This window comes from Chinchilla lanigera, unplaced genomic scaffold (assembly GCF_000276665.1).
Source record: "Chinchilla lanigera isolate Chin_1 unplaced genomic scaffold, ChiLan1.0 scaffold00083, whole genome shotgun sequence".
Lineage (NCBI taxonomy): Eukaryota > Metazoa > Chordata > Mammalia > Rodentia > Chinchillidae > Chinchilla > Chinchilla lanigera.
Genome location: NW_004955484.1, coordinates 3598960 through 3618089, shown reverse-complemented (window position 1 = coordinate 3618089; position 19130 = coordinate 3598960). Strand labels below are relative to the sequence as shown.

The following is a 19130-nucleotide window of genomic DNA, read 5'->3' as shown; positions in this document are numbered from 1 at the left end:
TTTCGGTAGCTGGTTTGCTGGGACTTCTCAGGGCCCCATTGATGCCCACTCTCATCACCAGTCTCCTCTAGCTAAAACTCTTCCCATACGTGGGCTACTTTGTGTTCAGCCAGGCTCTTTATGAATGCATATGTCTTTAAACTGATTCTACATTATGTCTTCTTTTTTTTCTTGCAGCGATAAAAGCTCACACAGCTTCCCTGATTGTTTCTCCTGGAAACACAGCTGAATTTGATGTCTTTTTCCACTCCCAGAAAGTTGGGAGAGTGACAGGCATCATTCATCTGTCAGTGATCGACAATCAGTATGAGGAGACCCTCATCCACCTAGTGGGGGAGGGCTACAAAGATGACATCACCTTGGACAACATCCATGGGCTGGTGGCTTCCACCGGCCAAGAGGCCTCAAATATTTCCGAGGTCATAGAAGTCACCGAGGAAGACACCATGGATGACTTGCTGGCAGGTGGGAGAAGTAGCAGTGAGGTCTCAACAACCACAGGCCCTTGGGCCATTTTAAATGAGGGTGAAATTAAATAACAGCGTTAGCTTGCTGAGAATTTAGGAATGAATCTTCTCTTCCCCCTGTATGCTCCATCATGCCCAGCTTTTTCTCTGCTTCCATCCTCCCATTCATTCATGTTCAATCAGTGAACCTTTCCTAAACATTAATGGCACTACGTTGAGTCCTGGAGTTGCAAAATTTATTAAGAAAGTCTCTGTTTTTAAAGAGCTTCTAGTTGGACATTAATATTGCAGTTCAGCTAATAAGTGAGTTAATGCTTCCTCGTAGTTTTCCCTGCCTGTCTTTTGATTGGCTGTGTTAGCATTATCTATTTCATCTAAAACATGGACCGTGGACATTCTAGGAGATTACAAGCTGGTCTCAGAGAGGATACAGATGTGTGCTACCTCTAGAACAGCATTCTCCACACCCGCAGCATCTTGAGTGTGGGTACAGTATTAGAATCACCCGGAATGTTAGAAATGGTTATTGCAGGCCCACTCTGAGCTACTAACTTAACGTCTGCAGTTTTAACAGCTCCCCAGGTGATCTGTGTATATGTTAAAGCCTAAAACATGCTACTCTGCATTCTCTCAAGCACTGAAGCTTTGTTTACTGACCACACTCTTTGGAGTAGGAAAAAACTTACTCATTGTTATTATCAAAGAAGCATTTGTTAAGCACTCTAATTGTGTGGTTGGTTTCCACAAAGTGAGCTATAAACACAGTCTCTAGATTTTTCCAGGAGCTTAATTATAGTTCTGGAATGTACACTTAGGGACTCTATACAACACGGGTTGAAATCACTACTCCTTACACATTTGGTATTTCACCTTTGTTGGAAGCTAGATAGAAACATCTCTCTTGTATCAGGGATTAAGGAGGAGCCAATAATACACCTAAGCTCAGATATCAAATTTCATATCTATTATGGGATTGCCAGAATACAAGAGTCCCCAGTAAATTTAAATTTCAAATAAACTATAAATAATTTTTAGTCTAAATATACCCCAAAATATTGCATGGGACATGCTTATCTTAAAATTTTTTCATTGTTTATCTGTAATTCACACTGAACTGTATTTTATCTGTCAGTCTAATCCTTACTTGTGTTGATTTACCAAACAAATGAAGTTGGAGACCTATATTTTCTCTTCTACAAGTGGAAGTGAGGGCTGGGGTGAATGGAAACATAAACGGATGCATAGGATGGATGCGTGAATGCACAAATAGATAGATAGATGGATACATGCATGGATACAAGGATAGATGGATAGATGGATGCATGCATGGATGCAAGAATGCATGGGTAGATGGATGCATGAGCACATGGATGGATAAGTAAGTTTTCCTGAGGGGAAAAGTCTTGCTACCTAGATACTCAAGTTTTTCAAACATAACCATCCAGAGAAGGAAGGTTTGCATAAGAGTGAGGTACAATGTCTGTCAGCTTCTGCCTTTTTAAGGAAGCAGGCCTTCCAAGGCAGCTGTGGAAGATTCAACCAGCCTTTGCTTCTAACCCCTAGCTGCTCTTATCGACCACATCCAGTTTGGGGACTGCCACATTGGAAACAGCTATAACGCGAGCTTCACAATCACTAATCACAGCCAAGTGAATGTGATACGGTTTGAATGGCCCGTTTTAGCTACCATTTCTTTCTCCCCACAGGTAAGTGAAAGCCTTTCACTGTGTTCTGGACTCTCATAGGCCTCAGTCAACACCAATCTCATTACCAACCCATTACTATGGATGCATGGAATGAAATAGATGCATCTCAAGCTGGAAGACAGCTCAGAAAACATATGGCAATCAGACCTGGTACCAGAGGACACTGTTCGTGTCCACCCTGGTCTAAGAGGGAAGAGCAGAGAATGCAGTCTTCCCAGATTGTTGCTAGGCTAAGGATGAGGAATTTTTATGGGTTGATTTTATTTTAGTTTATTAGTACATGCATGTAGTAAATAATGTTTACGTTCCTTTTGAGGAGTTGGTGCATGTCCACAACACATCTCAGCTCCTTTTTCATCCCCTTTTCCTTCCCTCCCTCCCCCCTCTACCCATCTCTTGATCCTCCGCCTTTTGTATATTTTGGTACATATTTGCAGTACCTAATGTTTACATTCCTTGTGTGGAGTTGGTACATGTACGTAATGCATCCCAATTCCTTTATTTCATCCCCTATCTCATCTCTTCTCCACACTCCCCATCTCCCAATTACCATTCCCCTTTGAGAATGATCTGTCTCCCTACTTCCTAGCGTCTACCTTTTATCTTGCTCTTTATTTTTACTCTGGGTTTCTCATGGAAGAGAAACTCTGTGATGTTTAAACTTGTGTGACATGAGGAATTCTGAAGAGGCCTGAATGGATGAGTACAACCTCCAGCTTCCCTATTGCAACGCATGGGTCTGGGTTTCCTCCATGTGTGTTCTGCAGAGCATTTCAGTCCTCCAGAAGTGGTTCACCAAAAGCTAGGGGAAGGATGGTGGGTCCTGTGTTCAGCAGAGAACTTAGAACACGTTGCAAGTTACATCTTTCTCATAAAGGTTAACTGTGCCAGGTAAGGGAATGGGGGGGAATCAAGATATATCATGTACAGGTACAAATTCCCTGTGATGAATGCAATCATAATGCATACCTAAAATGTACCAATAAACTTAATTAATTAAAAAATATATTCTTAAAAAGTTAACCATGCCTTTCAAAGTATTAAAGCCTAGTTAACCTTGCTTTAGTTGGAATTGTCTGACCCATTCTTTTATCATCTTACTTTTATCATCTTACTGTACACATTTTATAAATTGCTGACCAAAGCTCAACACTGTAAGGTTCAGGATGATATTTTAACAGATCCTTGCCTCTAGCCACCAGTTGCTGTTTGTAGACAGTTTATTTATTGTTCTCAGGACACTGGGACACCCACACATGTTTGCTGCCTCCTGCTCAATTTACACATATCCTCCAAGTGTGCTTGAATATAGAACTTTAGCAAGATGGAGCCAGGAATGTTGGGGACCTTACTTTGTCACCTTTAAATTCTTGAGTGGTGGGCTAGGGATATAGCTCAGTGGCATAAGCGCCTGCATGGTAAGCACAAGGTCCTGAGTTCAATCCCCCGGTACAGAAAAAAAAAAAAAATTCTTGAGTGGTGTCAAGATAAAGTTTGTTTCTTGGGTAAATAAGTTTACTTGAATCTTTCTGACAGATTCCAACCTAAGCATGGCTCAAATCCAATCCTGAATAGTATTTACTACAAACTGAGTACATATTTATTTACTATAAACCAAGTTCATACAGTTTCAAGATTAATTCAATTAACCCTCCAAGGTAAACACTACTGGTATCTACATTTGACCTATGAGGAAGGAGGCACAGTATGGTCTCAACATATGTGTGTTGGGAATTACTAAGCTCTCTTCTTCCTTCACTTTCCAGAGGAGGGCGATGTGGAGAGTGTTTTATCTGTCAGAAACGTGATAGGACTGTCATGTATATGGATAGACATGGTCATATGTACATGGGTCTCTATCACAATAAATCATAAATTATTTTATTCTGCAGTCCAAACTGGATTTCCTTTGTATCAGATATACTTCAACAACCTAAAACTCATTGGTCTCAGGACTCCTTTGCACTCTCAAACATCATGTCAGGGGAGGGAGGTGCTGGGGAATCCAGGGCCTTGTACATGCAAGGCAAGAACTCTACCACTGAACTATATCCCCAGCCCTCTTAAACTTTTTTGAGAACCCCCAAGAACTTTTTTGTATGTTGGTTATGTCTATCAATATTTGCCATATTAGAAATTAACTCAGAATATTTTAAAACGTGAATTTTTACTTGAAAGTATAATAACCCACTACCTGTTAATGTAAATACCACATTTTATGAAAATAGTGACATTTCAAAATATTAAATGAGGGGCCAAGGGTGTAGCTCAGAGACATAGCATCTGCCTGGCAAGCACAAGGTCCTGAGTTCAAGTCCCAGTACCAAATAATACTAATAATAATTGAGAAAGACAACATTATTTTACATTTTTAAAAATCTCTTTAATATCTGGCTTAATAGAGGTTATCTGGATTCAAATAGCTGAGTTTGTATTCAATTTGGTGCAATATCTGTGTAACCTCTAGAAACCTTATCTTGTGTAACCTCCATTGTACACTCATAAGAAAATGAGTGAAAAAGTCAGATAGCATCTTTGTATTACAGTGAAATAATTTTGACCACATAGATCCTCTGCAAAGGTCTTGAGGATCCCAAAAGGACACTAGATCATATTCTGAGAACTGCTAATATGCTGTATTCATCCATCTATATTTTTATGGACCATACTGATTAAATGTAAGGTGGTTGCCTGTGGCATTTAGAGCCACACTATCTGGGTTTGCATCCAGATCTTCCAGTATTAATGGAAACAGTTCACAAGTTTCATTGTCTATCAAATGGGGTTAATAGCTGTACCTCCAGTAGGGGTGTTGTAGGGATTAGTAGAATTGTGTAAGTCTTAGAATAATGCCTGAAGCAAGAAACAGTTTGATAACTGTTGGTTGTACTTGTTATTAAGATTACACTTCTAAGGACCTCTTATATATATTAGACTTAATTCACCTACATAGGCTTGGGTGATGTTTTTTTTTGCCAAGACTTGTGGCTTTACCCCTTCTTTAGAATGTCAATCTCAGGTATCAAGAGTCCTTGAAATTGAATTCTTAAAAGTACTAATACCAGCTCTTCCTTAGATGGGCCACCTCCACCCTGGTTGTGCCAAGGACATAGTGGTGACCATGAAGTCTGACATGCCCGTCAGCCTGAAGAAGATGGGGGTCAAGTGCATGCTCTCCAAGATCATGTTTCAACTCCCCGCAGACCAGGTCCCCGACTGGGATGACCGCATGCGCACAGTCAAGTGGGTGGATGTGCCCAGAAACACACCAGGAGCCCTCACTACAAAACGAAAGGTAAGCAGGGAGATCAAGCATAAAGATGACCCAGCTGCTATGCTTGAATGCTATTGCTCTGAAGTTCAGTGTCTCACCATGTCCTTCTTTAGTGGAAAGCAGGAAAGGTTCCCATTCTTTCAACCTTGATTAAAAGAGACAAGCTGAGCTCCCACTCATGCCCCTCCATTCTTGCTACACATAACCTCATGGACACCCATTTTTGCTGGTAGAGATTTAACTTAATCTCTACATAGACCAGAAATGACCTGGGCATATGTAAAATTTAGATATATAACAGACCACTCCTTTCTTCCTCAAAAATGCCATTACTGTAGCTTGAGAACACTCATAAGTGAAATAAATTAGACTCACATGTGTAAACATTGTATTTTCTCCCTTGTGTGAGAAATTGAAAGAGTAAGTAAGGCCAGGTGTGGTGGTACACACCTGTGCACATCCCAGCACTCGGGAGGCTGAGGCAGGAGGATCGTCACGAGTTCGAGACCAGCCTGGGCTAACAAAGTGAGCTCAAGGCCAGCTTGAACTTCATAGTGTGACCATGTCTCAAAAGAAAAAGAGTAAATAAGGTTTAAAATGTACAATAAATATTGTGAAATGGGAAGAAATTGTTCATAAAGAAAAAGGAACTAGGATGGGTGAAAAGAGGAAAGGACAGTAGGAAAAAGGGAAAAAATGCAAGTCAGTTATACTACTAGTGTCTCTTAGATCATTAAAAAAAGGTTTGTGCTAATATCAATTGGAGACATTTTTATGTCACGTCTTGTATGCTGAGAGAGCACTTTGAAGATAACAACATGTAATGTACTAACTATCGTTATCCTCATATTCTTTTGTCAGGAAATTTTGTCTTACCTTTTTTCCATAAAATAAAAAAAAATGCTATTGGTGTTCTTTCACTGTTCTTTTTTCATAGGTATCCAGAATTTGACTAGTCATAATCTTTGGTTCATGGCAGAATCTCACCTTAGTGCACACAGGCCCCTCTTTTATTTATTTCTTTGTTAGTTTCTTTTCAATAACAGGGATAAACATACATTTAACAAAGAAAGTACTTGTTAAACTCGACAACTTGTGTGATTCTACCCATTCTGTCTCTCTTCCACCATCCCAAAGGTAATGACTATCTTGAATTTTGTCTGGTTCATGCCCTTTTTTTCAGATTTTTGTTTCTTTCTTAACTTAATGCATTCTAAAATACATATTTTTAGTTGTAGCTTTTAACCCAGTTTTTTAAAGTTTATTGCATCTGATACTCCACATAATTGCTTGTGCTATATGGTATCCATTTCACTGTTACATAAAATTCCATTATTATTTATCCATCCCTCTTTGAAAATTATTTGGAGTTTTGCTATCATAGACAGTTTCAATGAGCACTAGTGTTTATGGCATATGCTGTTCATGTCACATGGTGTTAATTTGTAAGAGCTTATACAGTGTTTCTAGAGGTGGAAGAGTTCATCATAGGATATAGGAGTAGGGGCTGGGTATTTAGCTCAGAGGCACAGCACCTGCCTGGCCAGCACAAGCTCATGAGTTCGATTCCCTGTACCAGAAAAGAAAACCAACAACAACAAAAAAAGGATATAGGCGTGTGTTCAACTTTCCAAAATAATGGCCAAGTGTAGCAGTTTATACTCTCTTAGTAAAGAGATCCTGTGGATCTGTAGCCTCTGCTTAGATCTGTGGTGCTTGTAGTGATTCCCCCTTTTGATTTCTGAAATTGATTATTTGTATTTTTCTCTTCTGCTCTTGATCAGTCTTACCAAAAGTTTTTAAATCCTTTCAGACAATTTTACTGGCCCTCTCCATTTTAGATTTGTTTTCCATTTCATTAGTATTTATTCCTATCTTTATGATTCTCTTTCTTCTTTCTTTTTTGGAGTCCACCTAACTTGTGCTCATTAAGTCCTAATGCTCTCAGTAATTTCTTCTTACCCAATTTCTTCCTTTTCATTCTAAGGGTCATTGTAGGTTTGCCTTAATCATTTATTCTGGAGCTCGAGTTTGGGGGTTGGTCTTAATTTCTGTGGGTAGAGTACTGAGTTATCCCCCCCATGACCCTAGTGAGGTAGCCGGCATGGCATCACTGAGGTCATGGCTGTCTTTGTTACAGGTGATAGAGACAGACCCTGAACCTGTCCACTCAATAGTGGAAGAAAACCACCGAGAACTACGGATTCAGATCAGTGCCAATGTGGATTTTGCTTCATACCAGTGCCAGAAGAATGACGTGTACTTTAAGGAAACACTGGTTTACCAGACTCGAGTGTTTGAGTAAGTTACCAAAAACCTCATATCCCTAAAGAAGCTTTCACTTCTTCATTCACTCATCCATCAAATATTTCATTCAGTACCTACAACAGCTTGTAAGCTGGTGTAACAGTCATCATATTTGGGTAGCATGCACTTGCATGTCACTTGAGGTCCCATAGAACATTCAGATACACAAAGCTACTGAAGTTCACATTTGAAATCAAGATATAGGCCAGGAAGCAGTTTACTAAGAAGGTGGTAGCAGGTGATCTTCAGTAGGAATAGCATTTATGTTATTCTACACAGCCACCCAGGCACTATTTTTATTAGCTCCCCCATGACAGCTCAGACATTACCCACCTTAGTGAGAATGGGGTGCAGCCTAGCTGAGAAACCCCATGCCCAACAGAACCCATCATTTCTCATAACCACTCCAGAGAGCCTCCGAGACCCCTGCCGGGAACATGCCCTGTTCTAAAAGTCACTACACTCAGAGAACTCCAAAGCAGTGACTTCAGGTAATCATGGTTCTTCCCAGTCCACATGGGACTTACCAATTCAAGGTCATTTTTGCTATAAATAATATTGCCTAATAACACAGCTAGCCTTTCTCCTTTACTGAGTTTCCAGGGAAACAGAGCTAGAAAGATAATTCAGAATTAAATTTGTGCTCAAGAAGGAGAGGGGATTTACCTACATTCCAATGCAGGAAACCCAGGATGCCTGCTAAGAACTCCTTGTCTGGAGGTGAGGTGAGGGGATCAGTAGGAATAGGTGAATTGTCATCTATGGCACAGTTCCATGTGTATGAAAAAGGGTTTTTAGAGGCTAAAGATCAGGATGTGGGAAAGACAGAATGCCGGAGAATGTTCAACTTCTCTGTTGTCCCAGCCAAGGTGGTCCCAGCCAAGGTGGTCCCCAGTTGACTTTTGAAGGGCAGGTAAATAATGGAAATAAAAGCTCTTCTGGGGGGCTGGGGATTTAGCTCAGCGGCAAAAGCGCCTGCCTGGCAAGCGCAAGGTTGTGAGTTCGGTTCCCGGTACCGGAGAAAAACCAAAAAAAAAAAAGCTCTTCTGGGCAGAGAACAAGTCAAAAACATAACCTGAAGATTTTTCTGCTTTGCAAAAATTAGTTATTATCTCATTCAACTCATTTTGCATTTTTTGCATTTTAAATGTCCTCTCAAATTATTATAGAACCAACAGATAGAAGGTAGGAAGTGCGATCTTCTGTTGATGGCCATTTCACCTAAAGTAAGGGTTTACTGATGGCCTGTTTTATTGTAAGCAATGTTTTTCTGGCACACAACCATGCCCATTCTTTTATGCATTGTCTGTGTCTACTTTTGCACTGCAAAGCAAAGCTGAGTAGTTGCTACAGAAATCAAAGCACTTGATTTCAGGCATAGCTGCATGGTTTACCTGGATTAGATCATGGAAACCTAATCTCTGCACTCCACCCTCTACCTACTCCTCATTCAAACTCCCAACTCTAGGGCTGAAGACATAGCTCAGTGGCAGAGTGCTTGCATGAGCAAGACCATGGATTCCCTCCCAGCACCACAAAGATAAACAAAAATCAAACCCCCTACTCTTACAACTCCCCCAAAACCGGGAAGGACATATGTGTTCTCTGTTATCATCATTTCTTGCTTCAAAACCTTATGGTTCTGCTATTACTGTGATCAAATGTAACAGTGAACCCAGAAAAGCCTTTTGTATCTCTTACTGTCTTATAGCTGAGAAACTTGAGGCAAGAAAAACCTCTGCTGACTCAGAATTTGAGTCCCAAGCAATTGAAAGCCTAGTCTCTTATTTAGCCAGGAAAGGCATGACAAACAAGGGTCAAATGGCTTCTCCGCACAGGGACATTGTTTCTGGTGGGAGGTAACTCAGGAAGGGAGTTATGCTCTTGAGGGAGGTATTGTTCTGTGAAATAGATTTTGTTTCCTCTCTTCTGAGGATTTTTCAGAATTATTGTGATTTGATATATGCAAAGAGTTCACTGCATAAGGTTTTGGTAGTATCCAAAATGATTCTTTTTCATACCAGCAATCAAACTCAGGACCTTGCTTGCCAGGCAAGCACTGTGCCACTGAGCTATATCCCCAACCCTCCAAAATGATTGTAAGAGCTGAATAGCAGCATGTTTTTATTTTAATAGCTTTGTGTATGTTTTATATGTTTTTAAAAAGGATGTAACTGATATATCAAATTCATGCATTCAGATAAATTTGCTTAAAACTTGCCTGTTAAAAATATTTTTAACACTCCTATTCAACATAGTTCTGGAAACATTAGCCAGAGCAATTAGACAAGAAAGAGAGAGATGAAAGGAATAAGAATAAGAAAGGAGGAAGTGAAATTATTCTTTGCAGAAGACATGGTGCTCTACTTGGAAGACCCCAACAACTCACCAGAAGACTCCTAGAATTAATCAACAAATTCAGTAGCGTAGCTGGATACAAAGTTAACACTCAAAAATCAATAGCATTCCTATACACAAACAACAAACAGACTGAGAGAGAAATTAAGGATATCATACCTTTCCCCATAGCATCCAAAAAATTGAAATACTTAGGAATCAATCTAGCAACAGAAGGAAAAGATCTATACAGTGAAAACTACAGTACTCTGAAAAAAGAGATTGAAGATTTTAGAAAATTAGAAGATATTGCTTGCTCATGGATAAGAAGAACCAACATTGTGAAAATGGCCATACTCCCAAAATTGTTGTACAGATTCAATGCAATTCCAACTAAATACCATTAGCATACCTCACAGATCTAGAGAAAACATTCCTAAAATACATCTGGAACCAGAAGAGACCCAGAATAGCAAAAGCAATCTTGAGCAACAAAAACAAGTCAGGTGGCATCACAATCCCTGACTTGAAATTATACTACAAAGCTACTGTGATAAAATCAACATGGTACTGGCAAAAAAAAGACCTGAGGATCAATGGAACAGGATGGAAGAAACAGCCACAAGCACAAACACACTCAGCCATCTTATCTTTGGCAAAGGGGCCAAACAAGTTCACTGGAAGAAAGCTAGCCTCTTTCATAAGTGGTGCTGGAAAAACTGGCTCTCCACATTCTGAAGACTGAAATTAGACCCATGTCTATCACCATGCACTAAACTCAAGTCAAAATGGATCAAAGATCTAAACATTAAAACAGAAACACTAAATCTACTGGAAGAGAAACAGGTAAAAATCTTGAAGACATAGAGGTAGGCAGAGAGAGTTCATGAACAAAAACCAAACTACACAGGAAGTACTTCAAAGAATCAACAACTGGGATCTTATCTTACGAAAAGTTTTTGCACCTCTAAAGGAATCACCAGCAGAGTAAAAAGAAAACCCATAAATTGGGAAAAAATTTTAGTCGACTGTACCTCGGACAAAGGACTTCTATCTAGAACATACAAAGAATTTTTAAAACTCAGCCCCCCAAATTCAAAGACCCAATCCAAAAATGGGCATCTGAGATGAATATACACTTCTCAGATAGAGAAATACAAATGTCAAATAAATACATGAAAAAATATTCAACACCATCAATCATTTGAGAAATGCAAATTAAAACAACACTGATATTCCATCTCGCCCCAGAAAGAATGTCTATCATCAAGAAATCAACCAATAACAAATGCTGGCAAGGCTGTGGGGGAAAAGGAACACTTCTCCCCTGTTGGTGGGAGTGTAGACTGGTGAAACCACTATGGAAATCAGTTTGGAGATTCCTCAGTAAACTGGGATTACAGGTTCCATTCAACCCAGCTATTTCCCTTTTAGGTACTCTTCCAGAATAATTGAAAACATATCACAGTGATATATGTGCACCCATGTTTATAGCAGCACAATTTGTAATAGCTAAATCATGGAAGAAATCCAAATGCTCATCAACTAAGGAATGGATTAAAAAAGTTGTGGTATTTTTATATAATGGAATATTACTCAGCTATAAAGAAAGATAAACTTGAGGCTTTCATAGGTAGATGGACGCAACTAGAGACCATACTCACAAGTGAAATAAATCAGACCTGCAGGTGTACACACCGTATTGTCTCACTAGTGTAAGAATCTGAAAGAGTGAATAAAATCTAAAAGGTACAATAGATATTGTGAAAGAAAAAGAAAGTGCTCAAAAGGGAAGAACAGCTGGGATGAGGGAAAAGAGAAAAGAAAAAAGAAAAAAATATATATATATGTATGTATACACAGGCTAGCTAAGATAGCTGTACTACTGATTTCTAATGCTTTATTGAAAGGAACAGTTAATGTTTAATTGTTTGATCGATCTTACATGCCTATGTTTGTTTATCTGAGTAACCAATTTGAAGATATCAATGCTTGTTAATTTCCTATCACCTGTCTGAAATTCTGTATTGCTTGTATTGTTTTTGTGTTATTTTGTAAATGTCTGTGTCTGTTAATATGTTTTCATTCTTTTGTTTAAAATTTTAAAAATTAATTTTCACCTTTTTCTTTTTAAGCAACAGTACCATAACTGTAATAATGGTTGTTTTGGTTACTTTTCTCTCCTTACTGGGACAAAATACCTAACACCCAAAGTTAAGGAGGAAAGATTTATTTAGCTCACAGTTTGTAGAGGTTTCAGTCTATAATCAGCTGGTTCCAAAGAAGGGTGCCATGACAGAAGGGTGACAGTTAATGGCAGCACAAATAGCAAAAGCAACAAGAGCAAAAGGGGCAAACAAGCCTCTTTTCCTCCCTTATATTGTATTCAGGTTACGCGCCCTCAGGTAGATGTAGCACTCGCACCGTCTCCCTGCCCTCCTCTTGCACAGGCTCAGAATGTTTACAAAGTGAGGACCACTGGTGCCCTGCTGAGTTGCTTAGTTAAGCTTCTAAACTTTTCAAGTTGACACAATTAATTAACATAGCAATGATAATTATAAAACCGTACATACTTAGGGGATTTAGTGTGATATTTAATACATGTATACAATGTGTCTTGATTGACTCAAGATAACTAGCATTTCTATCTTTGTCATTCTTTGTGCATGGAGTCTTCAAACTCCTCTCTTCTAGTTCTTCACTGTCTTGGTTATTTTTCTCTCATTGCTGAGACAAATTACCTGACACCCAGAATTTAGGAAGGAAAGGTTTATTTAGCTTACAGTTTGTGGAGGTTTCAGTCCATACTTGGCTAGCTCCAAGGCAGAGTGGCACATGGCAGAGGGCAACAGCAAAAAGCAACAAGAGCAAAAGATTGGGGAGCAAGTGGAAAGAGCAAGCTTCTTTCCCTTCCTTATACTGTATGCTAACTAACTGCCCCAGGGCGGGTGTAGCACTCACACCCACAATCCCAACATTGGACCATGGATCAATCGTAAACTCTAGAAGTCCACCCCATGACTGTATGAGGTTTTGGGGTGATATCCAGACACAAACTGTAGCATTCATGAAGAGTATAGAAGATTGTTGCAAACCATTGTCATCCTACTGAGCTGTAAAGCACTAGAACTTATTCATCCTATCTGAGTGTATTTTGGTAGCTGTTATGCAACATCTTTTTATCTGCCTTACACCACTGCCATTCCTTGCCTCAAGTAATCACTGTTCTACTCTGCTCTGCTTTGAAATTAACTTTTTTAGCTTCCACATATGAAAGAGAACACTTGGTATTTGTATTTGTGGCTTATATCATTTATGTGCTCCAATTCTCTCTATTCTATGGCAAATGAAGGGATTATAGAAAATAGCATGGAGGCTCCTCAAAAAACAAAAATAGTTCTACATGTGATCCAGCTATCCCACCTCTGGGTACATATCCAAAAGAAATTAAATCAGCAAATCAAAGAGACACTTGTGTTCTCTTGTTTTTCATGTAGGATTTACAATAGCCAATATATGGAATCAACCTAGGTATTTACTGGCAGATGAATGGATAAAGAAAATGAATGAATATATTCACATGGAATATTAATCAGCATTAAAAAATTTAAGGCATAATCTGACTTGACTTTAAGAAACGTTATAGATGATATGTAGGCAGGCTGAAAATCACCTGCAGCACATTCCTGAAATCTGTTCCTGATCAATTTGCAGGTTTGACCTTGTTAATTCTGGACGTGTGCAGCTGGAATTCAACTGGGGCTTAGATGATGCTTCAAAGGCAGTCAGCTTTGCCAAGCAAGAAAACCAAGGTAAATACAGTGCCAGGTAAAACCCAGGGCCGGACCTCAGTCATCTGTTAGTAAAAAGGCCTTGTTAATAGGAAAAATGACACTGCTCAGATGCCTTCCTACATAGCTAAGGAAATGCATAGGAGAGGCCCCCTGGTACCTTCAGAGCTGAATGGACCTGGGAAACTTAAGATATGACCTCTCCCCTCCTGACTCCTGAGCCCTGACCACCTCCTAGGCCAATTTCCTATCTCGGTAACCACTAGAAATATTTTTATTTTAGTTCTTAATTTTCTGGGAAGTCACAGACCCCTCAGAAAAACTGTTGAAAGCGATGAACCATTTTCCCAAGAAAATACATACCTATGCCCAAGTTTGCAGTTGATACATACAACACACTAGAAAAGGGCCCAAATCTTAGGGAGTAAATACAGTATTTGTTATTATTTCAATGTTGGAGTTCCACAGACCTTTCTGATGAACCCTTGTCCACAACCCCCCAGATTATAAAACCCTACTTTAGAATAATAATTCTTCAAGAGACTATGTTCACAGCTCATTATTCAAGGGCAGAAGATCTACGTAAACACCTTCTTGACAGGCCCCCTTGAGCTAAAAGGAATCAAATTTGAAAACAGTATGGAATTAATAGAAATATTTTTCATGAGTCATCTGTGAGACAGAGCTGATTCCTTAGCTTTAATGCCCAAGGTTAAATGTATCTGCTACAGAGGTGAGCCCACAGACCCCAAGGAAGCTCCTGGGGGCCTTATAAACGAGGTTCCCTCCACCTCCCCTCTCAATGCAACTTCTCTGACTCCCCTTCCCCAGGCTTTACCTACTCTCACCCGCTCTGTCTCCCGCTCCCCAGGTTTCCCTCAAAAAGAGCAACTTAGTCAGGTTACAGTCAGCACCATGGACAGCGGTATGGACCACTGGCATGATGGCTCCTTATCACCCTTCTCTGTGGAGCCCTCCTCAGGCATCGTGCCCGTGGGGAAGACTCAGAGGATCAAAGTGAAATTCTCCCCACTGGACACTGGAAACTTCGAGAGCAATCTTTTCTGCCAGTAAGGAAACATGCTTTCCAGAACCTCCATCTTTGTGAGGGTGAAGCTCTTATCCCCTCTTCTTTTCCACCACTGCCATCCTTCTTTTCAGCCCTCAACCTCTCCACAGCCCCATACTGCCACTTCTCCCTTTGGAGAAATTGAAAGAACCCTGCCTTTGGAGGGCAAGAGAAATGGCTCTCGGTTCTGCTCAGCAACCCTCTCCAGATGCTCCCCCTGCCCCTTCCCCCTTTCTAGCTGCATGTAGGATTCCACTAAGCAACAAAATGGCTGGCAGCTAAGTGGCCCCCAGGCCTTGGGCAAGCACGAATTTGAGCAACGTCTCTTGTACCTTTTCTGAGACTAAGCTTCCCCACATGTAGGATGCAAATAACAATACCTACCCTGTAGAACTGTCTGGAAGATTAAATGAGTTAATGTAAGCAGAGCTTAGAACAGTGCCTGGCACAAAATAAGCACAAGATGGTGGGGAGGGGTGTAGAGCTGGTGGAGCTGGTGGTAGTAGGTGAGGGATACATGGTGCCCATATTCAGTGAGAGAAAAACTAATTCAGCATATCTGACAATGAAACTCCCTGATGTGGTATCCACTTCCAGGAAAGCTCCTAGGCTAGCAGAGACATATACGAACTTTCAGAGCCTCCCAGACCCTTGCAGTTACACTACATAGATCCCTCACTGCTTCAGCTTAGTCCTAGAGATGAGAGTCTCCACATCTACTCACCTTTACAAGGAGCTCAGAATGCTATTTAAAGATTTCCAGGCCCCTTTGTATACCCCACTAAATGTGAATGAGATGGCCCAGAGTGTAAAACTGAGCTTGTTTTATATCAGGAAGATGGATATCTCCCCACTAATGAAGAAAGTAACTTGCTGCCACACTTGGGTATGCAGAAAGAGTCAAAATTCATGCTTCCATTCTCAGCCCATTCATCCATTTGACAATTAATAAATACTTAGTGTAAGACACTGAGATGGTGACATTGACCAAGACAATCCAACCCTCTGCACCCATAGAGTTCACATTCTGATGGCTATAAAATTCATTTCCAGCCAACCAAGATAGTAACAGTAGTTACAAAATAAAACATAAATAACAATAATTTTATCCTCTTAGGATTCCCAACCTGCCACCTGGACAGCAAGGTCCTGTCCTGGTAGCAAAAGGGAAGAGCTCCTTGCCCATCTGCCATTTTGACCTGAAAGACTCAGACTACATCCGTGGACTTCAGCGCAGCTCAGAACTCCGAGTATCTGGCACAGGGCCTTTGGATCCAAACACCAGGGTGATTGAATTCAACGCTGTGGGCATAGGAGGAAAGAATCTCCAGTGAGTTGTATCAGTTTTGCATTGGTTGGATTCATATCAGTCAGTCCTTTAGAACTCAGTGGAAGAATTCAGAGGAGTAAGCTAGACTAATTTCCTAGAAGCAGATTTGATGTCCTGAGTTTTAGAGAGTTGACTTTAGAGAACTGTTACATGAAGGAAACTGAATTTTGTGACTTTAGTTTCAAGAGTGGATAAAATCTGGTATACACAAGGTTTAATTCCTGACTACCACCTGACAAGAAAGCATCACCTTAGCCATACGTTGGACCACCAGATGAGATGAAGTTTTCATTTCTGCAGTAACAAAGTACTCAGAACAGCTCTGGTTCTCAGTGGGAGACTCTGCTAGGATCAGGTTCCCAGAAAGTTCTCTTGATCTCCATTTCCCCTGTCTCATCTCTATTGTCAACTGTTTCCCTTTGTCCAGGACTTTTACAATCCTGAACCCAACCAATAGCAGCTACTCCTTCTGCTGGACCTCTGAAGAAAGTGAAAGTCTCCAGAACCCTTCAGCCTTTACATGCCTTACGGAGAAGGGCTATATCCACCCTGAAAAGAAAGCTGAAGTATGTGTACATGGGGACCCCTCGAACCAATGTTTGGATTATTCTAGCCATCTCTGCCTAGGAAGTGTGCACAGAAAGCAAGTGGTATTAGAGAGGGCTGCCTAGCAGGGAAACAATGAACAAGTTATGTACTGAGTGGCTGCCAGGCATAATGATCAGTCTTGATAACTAGACAGACCCAGTCTGTCTTGGCTTCCTATGGAGAAAGAGAGGGCTTTAGTATTTGCAGTTTTTATTTAATTGAGAATATTCAAGTAGCAAAGGGGACCCAGACAAAAATACCTGGAGCCTCTGGGACGCGTACAGTAGCAAGAACAAGGAGTTATCTTTGTCCAAGGGGCTGACAAAAGTGAAAGGATAATGACAGGTTTTTACTTGGCTAGGACAAAGGGCAAAACAGAAAATTTGAGTCATGTCCTGTGGCTTAGTCCTCAGCGCTTCCACTGGGATATAAGGCTGGGAGTCAGACTTCAATATAAACTTGGTAGCCAAATTAAATCTATAGGCTTCATGTCAAATAAGTTCTTCAGAGAACGTTAGAGGCAGAAATAAATCCATGAAACAAAAACTATGAATTTGGATGCCTTCAGGAAAGTCGCCCAAGTGAACAAAGCAGGCAAAGAGGACAATGATAGGGAAGGTTGGGCACCAAGGTCTGCCGGCCCCAACTCTTTTCTGGAAATGATCACCATACAAACAAGTGGGCCCAGGCTGACCTACACTCCCAAACTTTTCTGAAGAGGCCAAAATTCCACAATTCTATGCAAACTTCCCTATTCTATATGTTGGTAGCTAGTTAAATATTTTTCATACTTCCCAAACCAAATGAAACGTATCTGTAAACTCTCTCCTGGTTTTGACATCAGCATATTGTCAGTGCCTAGGCCTTCTAATTCAGCATGAGAGATCTGGGAGGTGGGGCCACCATAGGCATAGTCTCACTTGGATGTGGCCTCACTACAGCCCAGAATCGTGACAAAGATGATGCCCAGTTTCTGGAGAGGCAAGTTGAAGAATCCATCAGCCAGGATCATGCTGACCCTTGGATGACAGTAGTGTTGTTGAAGTGACATATCTCCAGAATGCCTCCCTGCATCAGCCTGGAATTGGCATGGGCTGTGCATGTCACCCTGTCTGGTTTTGAATTTCTGGTCAAATTCAATTATTCTTACATTCAGTCAGATTGATCCACTGCAAATAGACTCAGCTTGAAGGAAAAAAGGACCTGGAGTAGCTATTGAGATTGGACTCCTTCTAGATCTTCCTGCATCTACTTATGTTTCTGTTGCTTTGTAACTTTACTTAGCAAATGGGTTATGGCATGCCAAGACCCAGCTCACCCTGTGGCATCTTTCACTATCAGCTTCACTGCCAGGTAGCCTAGTCATTTGATTTTAATTCTGAACATCTCAGAAAGAGATCTGGTTACTGTACCAATCACATTGAGTTGAACTGTGTGCCAAGCTTGGACAAGCAATTGGATCATGTTTCTTTGAGGTGGGTGCCAACTCTCCAGTCCAATCTACCGTGGTACAACCACGCCATCCAAAGACAGCATAGAATATGACAGCTTAACCAGCAGAGGCAGTGTGTGGAGGACACTCCCTTAAAAAACATGTGGGCAGAGCAAACACATTGAAATTGCTGACAAAGTCATACCTACAAGCCCTTACAGAGACTGTAAGAAGGTAACAACAACCAGGAAATGTCAACTGTTATGACCCTAATGCTGACAATCGCTAGGGGTACAAGGAATAAGTAAGCAGGAATGCCTCTCACTACTCTGCTCTGAATTTGTCTTTTTAGATTGTGTTCCAGTTTATGCCTTCCCATCTGGACATCACAGAAGCCTTATGGACTTTCTTAATCCCTGAACACAATATCTCAGTCCCTTTCCTGCTAGTGGGTAGAACCACTGAGCCTGTCATCTCTCTGAACAAGTCACACATCAACTTCAGGTCTCTTCTCATTGGTAAGGCTGCCCAGCCAGTTTATATTTAGAGTTAGCTTGATCTGGGTGAGGTCAGCAAAAGCTTTGGGAGCAGACTTGGGTGGAGAACTTTGCCTGGTCCCTTCCAGAAACATGTCAGAGGGCCTCTATCACTTTTCAGGACACCATAAAAATATTTACTTTGCTATCTACTTTCCATCAAATATCTTTTAAAGCCATACATGGATAACCTAAAACAATTTAGTAGCATTGTTTTTTTTTCTTTTTTTTAAATTTTAAAAATAAAAGGAGGAAAATATTAACAGACAGTCGACATTTTACAAAATAGCAAA

General features: G+C 40.5%; 1 protein-coding gene across 4 annotated transcripts in view; it reads left to right on the top strand.

Annotated features, from left to right (window-relative positions):
• Positions 1-19130, top strand: part of Hydin (HYDIN, axonemal central pair apparatus protein) — a 380912-nt gene that overhangs the window by 330718 nt on the left and 31064 nt on the right. For all 4 annotated transcript variants that reach the window (XM_013503972.1, XM_013503969.1, XM_013503970.1 and 1 more), the window contains exons 64-72: positions 178-465; positions 2031-2173; positions 5250-5468; positions 7588-7748; positions 13806-13903; positions 14754-14952; positions 16069-16281; positions 16709-16847; positions 18654-18819. In XM_013503972.1, coding sequence (XP_013359426.1) covers positions 178-465; positions 2031-2173; positions 5250-5468; positions 7588-7748; positions 13806-13903; positions 14754-14952; positions 16069-16281; positions 16709-16847; positions 18654-18819 — 1626 coding nt within the window. The remainder of the gene's footprint in view (positions 1-177; positions 466-2030; positions 2174-5249; positions 5469-7587; positions 7749-13805; positions 13904-14753; positions 14953-16068; positions 16282-16708; positions 16848-18653; positions 18820-19130) is intronic.